Source organism: Candoia aspera, chromosome 10 (genome assembly GCF_035149785.1).
Source record: "Candoia aspera isolate rCanAsp1 chromosome 10, rCanAsp1.hap2, whole genome shotgun sequence".
NCBI classification, from domain to species: Eukaryota; Metazoa; Chordata; class Lepidosauria; order Squamata; family Boidae; genus Candoia; species Candoia aspera.
In genome coordinates, this window is record NC_086162.1 from 25,798,699 (window position 1) to 25,809,890 (window position 11,192).

Genomic DNA, 11,192 nt, shown 5'->3' on the forward strand with positions numbered 1-11,192 from the left:
AATGCAGCGGTGAAAATGCTGGCTTTTGAAAAGGAAAGATCAGGAATGGAGCCTCGATTCAGAGGGAGGCCCCCCCACCCCATGCACCAAGGCCAAGCTACATGGAACAAAGGCTGCGGTGGAAAAGGATGCCCCACAAAGGAATCTGGAGACAGAAAGCAGGGACTCACCAGGGTCTGTGAAGCATTTGAAAAGCTGGCAGGCTGCACTCTTGCCAAGGTGTGCTCTTGTGCTGATGGTTCTGGGGCAGCAAAACCACAGCCTGAGGTGGGGGGGCAGCTCAGCTCATCAGAAAAGGCCCATTTACAGCTTCGGCTTTTGAAAAGCTGGCAGGCTTTGCTTCCTGTGAAGAACTTGCTAATTCCCCAATTCCACTGCACGGCTGTGCACACTCCGTGTCCCACCCTTGGCTGGTTCCCAATCCCTACATGTGGACTAGTCCGTGGGGCTCCTCACTTGTGACAGAAAGGCCCTCTGCACATGCTCAAAAATACGACTTGCTCTCCCTGGCCACCAGAGTAAGGGCTGAATCCAAATTCAGGTCATGGAAAGTCATGTTTTGCCAGCAACTGTGGCTGGCATCTTCAGAGGCAAGGTGGTCTGAAGATGCCAGCCACGGCTGCCAGTGGAATGTGTTGTCTAGACCACTGTCCCTAAACGCCACCCAGCAGATACTGGCCATGAAAGCCACACCAGTATCATGGAAAGAACTTTAGAGCATCAGCCTCTCTTTTAGCAAGCTGTGGCTTTCCCTATCTTGAGGTGGTTTCTTTCCCTGCTTTTAAAGTCAATTTTACTGAAAGTGTAATTTGCAAGAGGCCAAGCCTGCAGGGCTTTATTCCTCATTTTAATTGATTTAACCCACGTTTATGGATTGACACATTTCCCCCACGCCAACCTTGATAAGTCTGCACCCCCCTTTCCGGCCTAGAGCAGCGTTTCTCAACCTTGACCACTCTCAGATGGGTGGACTTCAACTCAGGTTGGCTGGCTGGGGGATTCTGGGAGTTGAAGTCCACCCATCTGAGAGTTGCTGAGGTTGGGACACCCCAGCCTAGAGGATGGAGGGACAGATGGACAGATGCAGATGCAGATGCACAAACACACACACACACGTGCGCACAGGTACACAGAAATTCTGCTTGGAAGAGAGGGAAGGGTGGTTTTTTTTCAGACCAGGCCCACCTTGCAACACCCCCACCCCCTTTTTTGGGCCAAGGGGCTTTTCCACGCACTCTCCCCGCGGGGATCGCTCCTTTGGCGCTCCTCGCCGGGAGCCGCGCTGGGGCTGCTTCCGACGGGTTTGGGACGAGCAATTCCACCGAGCCCCGGGAGGACGGAGCCCGACTCGGGATTAGCAAGCGGGCTTCCCCTCATCCGACCGCCGGGCGCGGCGCCCCAGCCTTCCCGGGAGTCGGCGGGCTCCGGGCCGGCGTCTCGGGCGAGCGCCGAGGCCACCCGGGACCGCGCCCGGCGGAAGGCGGGGGAGCCAAAGGGCGACGGGGCATCGCCGCCCGCTTGCACCGGCCGCGCCTCCCGCCCCGCGGCTGGGACCGGAGCCCCGCAGGGGCGACCGGGGAAGGGGCGAGGGGCCCCGTTGGGGAGCCGGCCGCCTTCCCGCGGCGCCTGGAAGCAGCCCAGCCGGATTGTCCCGAGCGTTGCTGATGGCTGGTTAGTAAACCCTGATTAACTGCCTTATGTCACGCGGGCACCGGGTTTATGTTGACGGCCTTCTGACACACGATGCCATCAGGCCTCACCGAGCGGCTGCTCGCGGCGCCTTCCGGCGGGAAAGGACGGGAGAGAACCCGCTGCCCTTTCGGGCCCGCCTCCTTCCCCCTTCCTCGGCCAAGCGGGCTCCTAGCCATGCGCAGAGTTCTGCAGAAGAGCCCCCGCCGTCCAGGCGCTCCCTGGTCATCCCCCACCCCCGGAATCTCGGAAGGAAACGGGGCCGTGCGCCTGCCTGCCCCCCCGCAGGACGGCTCTGCGGACAGAACGGGGGGGGGCAGATTTGGGTTGGGGGAGAAGGAAGGGCCGGTTTGAAAAGAGGCCGGGCGGGGCAGCGGCCTCCAACGCCGCGGACCGCTCCGCGCCCCTCCCTCCCGGTCAAGTGACCGCTGCAGAGCGGCCCACCCCCCGCGTGCAACACGGCTGTGATTAGATCCTACACACACGAACACGCACCCTAATTAGTCATGGGGAGGCTGGATGGACTCGCGTGCACACTCACGGAGCCTCCATGTTAGTTCGCTCGCTGCGCGGCAGGAGCCGCAGATGCCTCCTCAGGCCACCGGTGCTGATGGGCTCCCCCTCCCTCGGCGTAACCTCGGGCGGATCGCGCTCTCGTCCACCCAGCAGGTCAAAAGGGGCTGCAGGGGCCGATGGCAAACGGCCGGGCCCGCCCTATCTGTCCGTGCTTGAGTCGAGTCGCGGCGGGCAGAGCGGGAGATGGACGCTTGCAAGCAGGCTGGAGATTGGGAGAGCGACTTTTCTCGACTCAGGCTTCTCCTGCTGTTTTCTCCCGCCCACTACAGCAACTGTGGGGAAAGGACTCTTACCACAAGAGGATCTCTCTTGACAAACAAACCCTTACCCTTTCCTCAGCTGATTCACACACTTTGCCTGCTGGGCCTGGCTTCTTGGCCAGCCTTTGGCACCCTGGGCGGTCAATGAGAACTCCCCCGGCCACAGCCCTCATGCTGAGGTGGTGCCAGCTGGCCCCTGGGCATCAGGAAGCCACCAGCAGGCCGTGGGCCCACGTGCTCCGTTCTGGTGCGGCGGCTGCTGAAATCTCCCTTTCTCTGGGCATTTCAACCTGGCGCAGGAGAGCGCAGCCAGGTCCTCAAAGCTGGCAAAACTTCTTCCAGGGACGGCAAATGTCCACATGGCAAATGTCCATGTGGCTTAAGGAGGGAAGGGGTCCCCCACGGGGTACAGTCATGCTAACTGTAGGCACGTAGCATGATGGTTTTACTCAAATTAAGGCACATTGTTTGTCCAGCCTTGCACACTATTCAACTGCCAGGTGTGACCCATGCCTCCCGCTCCATTGCACAGCCCAAATTTGGGGGGGGGGGGTAAAGAAGGAATGGAGGTCTTTTGGAGGTCAATTCCTGCTTGAGAAGGTGGCCACTGGCCACGTGCAGCCATGGAATAAATGAAAAGGGGCACCCAAAGATCGACCCCAAGATTCACTCCTGGGTCCCACCCATAGACTGGAAGGTGCATTGCAGGAAGCCAGTGGGGGAGGCTGGATATCTGAAAGATGTTGATGACACTCAAAAGTGCTGTAAAATAATCTGATGCTGCCTGCCAGGGTTTAGGGGTACGCACTCCCCCCTTCAGTTCTTCCAGGACACTTCGGCCTCTGCAATACTGGACCTCTTAGTACAGCGGGGAAGGTGAATCCGGCTGGGTGCTCCTCCGTTCCACACCCAGGTGGCCCAGAAGAGTGGGCTCCAAAGAGGTAGGGAAAGGGAGAGAAAGCACTTGGGTCACAGTTTTCGCACTGCCACCTTCAGTCAAGGGGGGGAAGCCCCAAAGCCAGCCGCACGAGGGAGGGAGGATTGCGTGGTTTGGTTTCGCCTTCACTCTTGGCAAAAAATGGTGATGAGAGGCGCTCTAGTGCGCAGTCAGGAAGGTTAACGGGCTTAAAGTCAAAGGAAGCCCTGAAGGGAGGGCTGTACGGCCTCTGAACCTGTGAATCGTGGATTTTCCTCAACCCCCAGGTCAGGGAGTGGCGCTCCTGGTCTGCCGGGAGCACCAACAGTCCCACTGGCAATCACACGGGGGACGCGGGGGCCATTTGGAGAGGATGGGGGCATGCAGACTAACATGCAACCCCCCCCCCCATGTCTCGTGAGCCCTGGTTGGCTGCGTTTGCTGGCCAGGGCTGTCTTCAGGGTGTGGTCAAATCAAGTCAAGAGGGCAGGTGCACTGGGGGGATCCAAACTTCGCCATCGGCCAGCGTGATAAAGCCAAGCCAATTCCACCGCCCTGCGCAAGGCTATCCATGGGAAGGGGACTGTGTGTGCATATGTGAAAAAAGTCACAACAGCAGTTGTGCCCTTGAAATCAAAGCACTGCATGTAAAAAAAAAGGGGGGTCTTCAATTGCACAGGGGCATCTGTCCTCCTGACTTCTTTGCCCCCCCTGCCCCCCACTTAGCACACTGTGTGTTCCCAGCCAAAGCCTAATTTTGGGGGGCGGGGGAAGGAGGGAGGAAAGGTGCCACTGCAGGCCAAACCCCCCTCCTGGCGAGAGAGACTTGCTTTCTTCTCGGAGCAGAGCATGTTACCTGTCTGGGAAGAGTGGGTGGGACCGACTTGCACCTGGGGCAAAAATAAAAAATCAGCCAACCCAGCTGGGCTTTCTCCTTATGGGCAGAGCCATCCTGGTCTCCCCAGCCCAGGGATTCTCAACCTTGCCAGCTTGAAGATGGGTGGACTTCAACTCCCAGAATTCCCCTGCCAGCCATGCTGGCTGAGGTATTCTGGGAGTTGAAGTCAACCCATCTTCAAGTTGCCAAGGTTGGGAAACACTGCCCAAGCAGATGCTGGGGTTGGCAGGGCCTGCATCCTGCACATCTGGAACTGAGGGTGTCATGCGGCTTCTGGAGCAGCAGAGGCAATGGGGCTGGGCTTGCCTCCAGCCCCTTCTCTCTCTCTTTTCCTCCCCCTTTCCCTTTCCTTTCCTTTCCTTTCCTTTCTGTCTGCCTTCCTCTTTGAAAGAGTCATTTCCCCCTCTGTCCTGGCTGCCCCTTTATACAAAAACATGCCTCGCCGGGTCAACAGAACAGGCTTTGATTAAGTCCTCCATCCTCCTCGGCCTTCTTTGCTCTTAATCGCCCTTCACCTTTATTATTCTCTTTCGAACCTCTGCCTCTGAGGGCAGAAACAAAGCCCTTTTTTCCCCAGCTGGCTTCAGAGAAAACCCTGATGCTGAACCTCCTTATCGTGCCTGAGCAATTTTGGCAGCCGCTGGTGTAAAAGCTACTTGTTTAAAAAAGCTGCGTTGTTGCTAATTTGTCTAACGCTTTAACGTTTCAAGTAAACCGCCGAAAGTTTCTTCGACTCGGAATAAACGAAAGGAGAGGGAGCGGGAGGGGCTGGCGTGCCTTTCTTGCTGCAGGAATCGGAAAGGGCAGTTTGGCGCCCACCCCTCTGCATTAGCAAAGGGGCCGTGCCGTTCGGGGAACCGGCCCCCTCCCCACCTCGGGGACGAGCTGCCGTAGAAAGCCCAAACAGTGAACCGCTTTCCGCCTTTTTTGCTTGCTGACACAGCTCCTGGCCTGCCGCTTGGCACCAGCCGGCTTTTTCCAATAGCTCACTGCCTCCCCTTGGCGTTTGGAAGGGGGGGAAAGAGGTGCAGCCAAAACAGCTGAGAACAGGGTGTTCTGTTGCCTGCCGCTGTAGCTTCCGCTCCCCCTCCCTCCCCTTGCAACAGAAACGGGGCGGGCGCGGTGGGGGGGAGGCAGCATCGCTGGGAGGGAAACAATCAAGCTGCCTGCAAAACTCTGGACAAAGAGAAGGAAGAAAAGGCCCTGATGCAACTGTGCGTTTCTGGCCCGGGGTCCTACCAAGAACTGAATGTCCTCCCCTCCCCCCCCCAATGCCTGGAATAAAACATTGCACAAGCTCCCCCGTGGGAACTGTGGGAGGAGCAAGGTGGGCGAGCCAGGGCCCTTGTCTTTCTCCAGCTCCCCCTTCCTCTGAAGGGCAGGGGCAAAGGGACCTGCCCCCAAACCTTTCCTGTTCCCAGCTGTTCCGGAGGGCCTCAGCGCCCACTTCCTTCTCGCTGAGTCTGCATGGTCCTCCTTTCTGCCTTCTGCCAGGGCAGTGGCAGAAAAACTGTACCCAGGTACTGCAGGGCCTTTTCTGACTAGCCAAGGCTGCCGAAAGGCCCTTGTGAGCTGCGGGAGCCTGGTAGCCCCTTTCCCAACAAACCCACGGCTTTAAACACTGGCGGCTCACGAAAGCCAGCCCCTGCCTTCTGATGCAACGGGCTTGCTGTGGAAGGGGCTCCTCCTCAGGACAGGGCGTGGGCCTGCCTTCCAAGCTCCCAAGAAGGCAACGTGCTGCCCAGACCCAGTCTGAGGAGCGAGGGCATTTCCGAAAATAGGGCACCCCTCAAGTGCAGAGGGGTCCTGGTCAAGACGCAGGCCCCGGGTCGATCTTCCCCTTTCATCCTGCTGCCCCTATGCCAATGGGGGGTCACCAGCAAGCAACCCTCCGGTCCCCCAGAAGCCTCCCCTGTGCCTTGTTGATGAACTGCCCCATGTATCACAACGGTGCCCTGGTACGATGGCACACGGTCCAGTATAGCTCCCGGCTGTAGCCCTCTGCCATTATCCACCCTTGTTTCTCAGATGCATGGGCCGGCCTGCCCCCGCCCAGGGATCCCACAGCACGTGGGCAGAGGCGTCTGACACTGTCCTCCTCATCCCACCCAGCCTCCCCAGAGCGAAACCGTGGAGCAGCCCCCATTGCAGAAGGCTTGGCTAGCGAGGGGTATGCTAGTGAGGCCGTGTCCGTTTCATCCGGGGGGGCTGGCAGTGGATTACCCTGACCCCGTCCCTGGCTGCCTCCAGACAAAAAGGATTTGGAGCGGGAAGTGCTTAGGCAGCCAGAGATCCTGGAGATCCATGAGCACGCACCCAGCTGAGTTCCCTGGGCCAAGGCCCTGGCCCCGACTCAGCGCGTGGCAGCCTCAGGGGCTTAGGCTGAAGGGCCTGACGAGGCTCCATTCCTAAAGAGGCAGGTTTTGCTGTTGGTAAACTTTGGGTAGTCACGAGGAGCAGTTAAAACACAGACACACACACACACAAAGCCAGTAACGATGGGAGTGTTGCACAAAGGGCTGGAGGAGGACGCACGCAAGCCAAAGGAGCGCACCACGAGGAAGAGCAGGAGAGGCTGGGTGGCTAGCATTACCACGCTGGTGTGGCACTTGCCCGCAGCCTCTCCAGGTCCCTCCCTCCTTCCATTCATTTCCAGTGCTCTTCAGTTTTCTGGGATGCCACAGACTAGCTCCTCTCCAATGGAATAGGTCGGCTGGCTTGCAGGCTCCTCCGGTTATCTGGCCGGGGCCAAAAATCACTCCACCAACAGGCGGGGGGCGGGGGCGGGGAGCCTGCTCAGCTTGAACTAAATTCATTAGGCAGATTTTATTGTGTTGCAGTGCCTTCTATCAAGTATAACAGAAAGGTGAGCGAAGAAAGATACGCTTCTAGGAGCCTACTCATCAGCCCAGAGCAACCGTCTTTTTACAGACACGCATTTGATAACAAAGGTCCACAGAACACTGCATTCTGTATTCGTGCCCAGATCCGCCTTCAGGAAATTAAGAAGAAAGACATCTGGCCCTTCTCTACCTGCCCGAAGCCCCTGTGGGATAAGTGATCTCTTAAATAACCAGTTCTGAAACCACCAGCAGTGTGGGAGTCATTGTTGTGGGGCAGGCCTCACGATGCTTTCTCCAAAATGAAAACAGAAATAGGAAAAACTGGCCAGCCAGCTCCAGGAGAGCTCTGCGACCTGCGGTTGGCAGAATTATCACTGCTCGGTGGCTGCTGCAAACCCCATCAGGAATCTGAACACCGCCCAGCGTAGGCCCCAAGGCTGAAAAGCGAGACAGAGATGAACCAAAGGCAAGACTGGAACCCCAGACTCTGGCTCTGCCCCCTTCCTACCCGTCTGGCTCCTCCACTAGCAGGTCGGAATCCAGGAGCGTTCTGAGAGCCCCTCGGGCTACAGGGCCCCCTGAGAGGGCATCTTGCCCGTGATCTTGTTGGAGCACTCAAGGAGGGCGTTGTGGATGTCCTTGGCACATGAGATCTGGGACTTGATCATGCCGAGGTACTGGGTGTAAGGCAGACTCTCTGCCTGGACTGCGTCGGGCTTGGTGGCTGTTGGCACGAGGGTGGGCGAGTGCTTAGCGCTGTCGAAGCTCTGGGAAAGGCACTCGTAGGCCAGGCGCTGGGAAGAGGAGAAAGGGCGGGGCGTCAGAGCGGAGCCGCCACCTGTTCAGAGAGGGAAACTGACAGATGCTCCCATGGGAAGGGCCGGGGCCGGGGGGCTGCAGACAACAGCCTCCCCTGCTGCTGGTCCCTCCACCCGGCACCCAGAGGAAGACCGCCTGCGGGTCTCAGGCACAGACTGGCCGCTCCTTCTCGCCACCAAGCGCTCTGAAAGCGGTGCCCATCCCCAACTGCACCAACCAGAGGCGTGGTGCACAAAAAGGAAAAGGGGGGGGGAAACGAACCCCAATGAGAAATGCTTCATCGGGTTGGAATCCGTGGCCGAAGAGCAAGAACCTACCAGGCACAGTTCCAGCTGGTCACACAGGGCGTAAAATTCTTCAAGGTTTTTGTCTACCCTCTGCACTGGAACTTCACTAATTTTCCTGAAGAAAAGGAAAATAAGGAAAAGCTTATAATGTGCGGAACGAAAGGGAGCAGGGTGGGTGCGCTCAGCCAGGCCGTGGAGAGGAACGCTCGAGTGAACTCACTGCCCGCTGTCGATGTTGGTGTTCTGGACGAAGTTCTGAGCAGCCAACTTCATCAGGTTCTGGAAGGGGAAAAGGGGGAGAACCTTAAAGTGCCTTCTGAGCAGGAACCCCTGAAGTTAACCATGCTTGGCGTAAATTACCCCTCCCCCCAGGACAACCCGCACTGTGATCTGCTGGGTGCAGAGGTGGTGTTTTTAGCCCCTGACAACCGGGAGTTGAAAATATCACCACATTCAGCCATTCCTTAACAGCGGCAGAAGGTATTAAGTGATGGCTAAGCTCTTTTGCTGCATTGCTCCCTCCCATCCCTGGCCCCCAAAAGAGAGAGACAGCCTCCATCCTACCCCCCCACCGAGTCTTCGAAAGCTTGTTCTGGCTTTCTGTACAGATTCAGCAATGGGAGGAGGGGGCTGGGCAGGAGGGAGGATCAGGTTCATTGGCAAGGCTCTGTAAGCATAGGAAGCAAAAACAAAGCCAGCCTTATCAAAACAGAAACTGATTCTGGAAAATTCAAATGCCAAAGTCCACAGGTTGGGGGCAGGAAGAAAGTGAAGAGAGCTTCTGTCCATTAGTAACACTTGTTAGTCTGAAAAGGCGCTACCAGGCTCCTTTGGATTTTCGGCTACCGTGGGTTAAGACGGCTCCCTTCATGCAACTTTCCAGCTCAGTAGCTCGGGAACTACTGACCCAGGGATGGCGCCCCCTCCTCTGCTGAGTCACTGACCAGAAGGCTTGGCGGCCAGCCTGCTGCTGAAGCTGCCCTCCCCCTCCCCAGGTGCTGCTCCGCTCCTCCCCGCCAGAAAAAATGCTACGTTTCAAAATTCAGTATATTTGGCTAAGGACTGAGGCTTCATTCCTTTCAAAGGAGTCAGTGGTTTGGTTTCTTTTTCCTTTTTGTTTTAGCAAAGTTAGAAATAATTCAGCCTGGCTGCCAAGCCGCAGCAACACCAACACTTTTTTCCCTAAAAAAGCCACACATTTGGGCATTTGGGAGGAGGAGAAAGAATGGGGTGCTGTGAAAGAAAGCAGGACAAGGATGGGCGGCGCAGGTAGTTGGGATGTTTGCCCTACTTTTAAGAAGGAAAGGGCTGAAGTTAAACAACTGTTTGATTTATCATTCATTAAACATATTTTTATGCTGCCGCAATCAGTGGCTTAAAAAGAACTATGCTACAATTCTTGAGGGAATGGGCAGAACTTATTCTGAAGTGGAAAAGTCTGATTCAGAGAACTCTCGAAAGGCAGGCCAAGTTTAAGAAGTTTCTTGCTCACTCGCTTTGACCCTTTTTCCAGCCTCAGGGCTCCCCTCTCTCACTCTGTTGCTGCCTTTCTAAAAGCCTTACAGAGAAAAGGAAACCGTTTCAGATTGCCCTTGGGGAGGACTGCCCTATGCTATTTTTCAAGTTGGGGCAAGCTTATTAAGAGCAAAGTTAGAGCTCCAGTTTTCTCTTTTGGCATTTAGTTCTTTCTCCACCTATCGAAGAAAGACAATTTGGTGGGTTGACCCGAGAGACAAACAATCCTAGGCCAGGAGCACAGAATGCACCAAGCTTTCCTTCCTTCCTTCCTTCCTTCCTTCCTTCCTTCCTTCCTTCCTTCCTTCCTTTTATTCAATGTGGCCGCCTATCTCAGATTAAGACTCTGGGTGGCTAACAATTTTTTAAAATAAATTTTATTAAAATTTTTACAAAGAACATAAAAACTAACACAAACTAATCAAGAGTAGAGAGAACAAGGAGAGAAAAAAAAGAAAAAGTGCAAAAAGATGGAACAAAAATAAATAAAAAGCGCCCGATGTCTTCTGCATCAAATACAAGTACAATTATGAAATTCATTCTATAATTACAAAAAAAAGGCTCACTGTTTTCTATTATCCAGGGTCTTTTTCCTAATCATCAAAGCCACAAATCGTAAGCACATTTTGTTCTGTTTCATGCGAAAAGTCTAGGTGGCTAAGAGTTTTTTAAAAATGTAAAAGCAGAGAAAAACAAACACACGTGGAAAAACGGGGTAAAAACAGAGCCATCAGTAAGAATTAACATAACCCAGCGTTTCTCGACCTCAGCAGCTGTTAAGATGCGTGGACTCCAACTCCCAGAATTCCTCAGCCACCAGCATTCCCCGCCCCCCAGCTCAGGGGCTTCCGGGAGGGCGGGCTCCGCCCGGACCCGGAAGCGGCCCGGAGCGTGGCTGCGGCTCAAGGCGGCCGGCAGCAGCGCTTGGGCGCCCCCGGCTGGCCGCGCACCATGGGCGCTGGAGTCCGCTCACCTGCAGGCTCTCCTTCAGCTGCGGCAGCAGGAGGCGGAAGCGCTGCACCGGGTCGAAGTCCTGCGCCTGCGCGGCCACCTGCATGCCCGAGGGTGCCGGGCCCGCGGCCAGCTGGGGCGCTCCCGCCGCGGCCTGCTGCCCTCCCGCCGCCGCCCCGGCTGCGGCGGAAGGCCCCACCTGGCCCAGCGGCAGCGGCAGTGACGGCTGCGTGGGCGCCTGTGGCTGAGGCGGCGGCGCCTGTGGCTGAGGCGGCGCCGCCATCTTCGGCTGCTCTCAGGGGACTACCGCTCCCGGCGTGCCGCGCGCGAGGGGCGCTTCCCGGCATTTACCGCGGAAGCTCTTTCTCCCCCAGCGCAGGAACAAGAGCGACGCTTCCCGGCAGGCCTTGCGCGAGCCTGGGGGGACTTCTCTGACGG

General features: G+C 56.8%; 1 protein-coding gene across 1 annotated transcript; it reads right to left on the reverse strand.

Annotated features, from left to right (window-relative positions):
- Positions 1-7,146: 7,146 nt before the first annotated feature.
- Positions 7,147-11,052, reverse strand: MED29 (mediator complex subunit 29). Its single transcript, XM_063312516.1, has 4 exons — positions 10,777-11,052; positions 8,509-8,567; positions 8,319-8,403; positions 7,147-7,976 (listed from the first exon to the last, which is right to left on the reverse strand). The coding sequence occupies exons 1-4, from the start codon at positions 11,035-11,037 to the stop codon at positions 7,749-7,751; spliced, it is 633 nt and encodes a 210-aa protein (XP_063168586.1). The 5' UTR covers positions 11,038-11,052; the 3' UTR covers positions 7,147-7,748.
- Between the last annotated feature and the right edge of the window lie 140 nt (positions 11,053-11,192).

What these genes read in the sequence shown, in the direction of transcription:
- MED29 (XM_063312516.1), bottom strand. Translation starts at nt 11,037, where the DNA reads ATGGCGGCGCCGCCTCAGCCACAGGCGCCGCCGCCTCAGCCACAGGCG. An exon ending in AGCTGAAGGAGAGCCTGCAG is followed by an intron (nt 8,568 to 10,776) that starts GTGAGCGGACTC and finishes TTCCCCTTCCAG; the next exon opens with AACCTGATGAAGTTGGCTGC. An exon ending in ACCAACATCGACAGCGGGCA is followed by an intron (nt 8,404 to 8,508) that starts GTGAGTTCACTC and finishes CCTTTTCTTCAG; the next exon opens with GAAAATTAGTGAAGTTCCAG.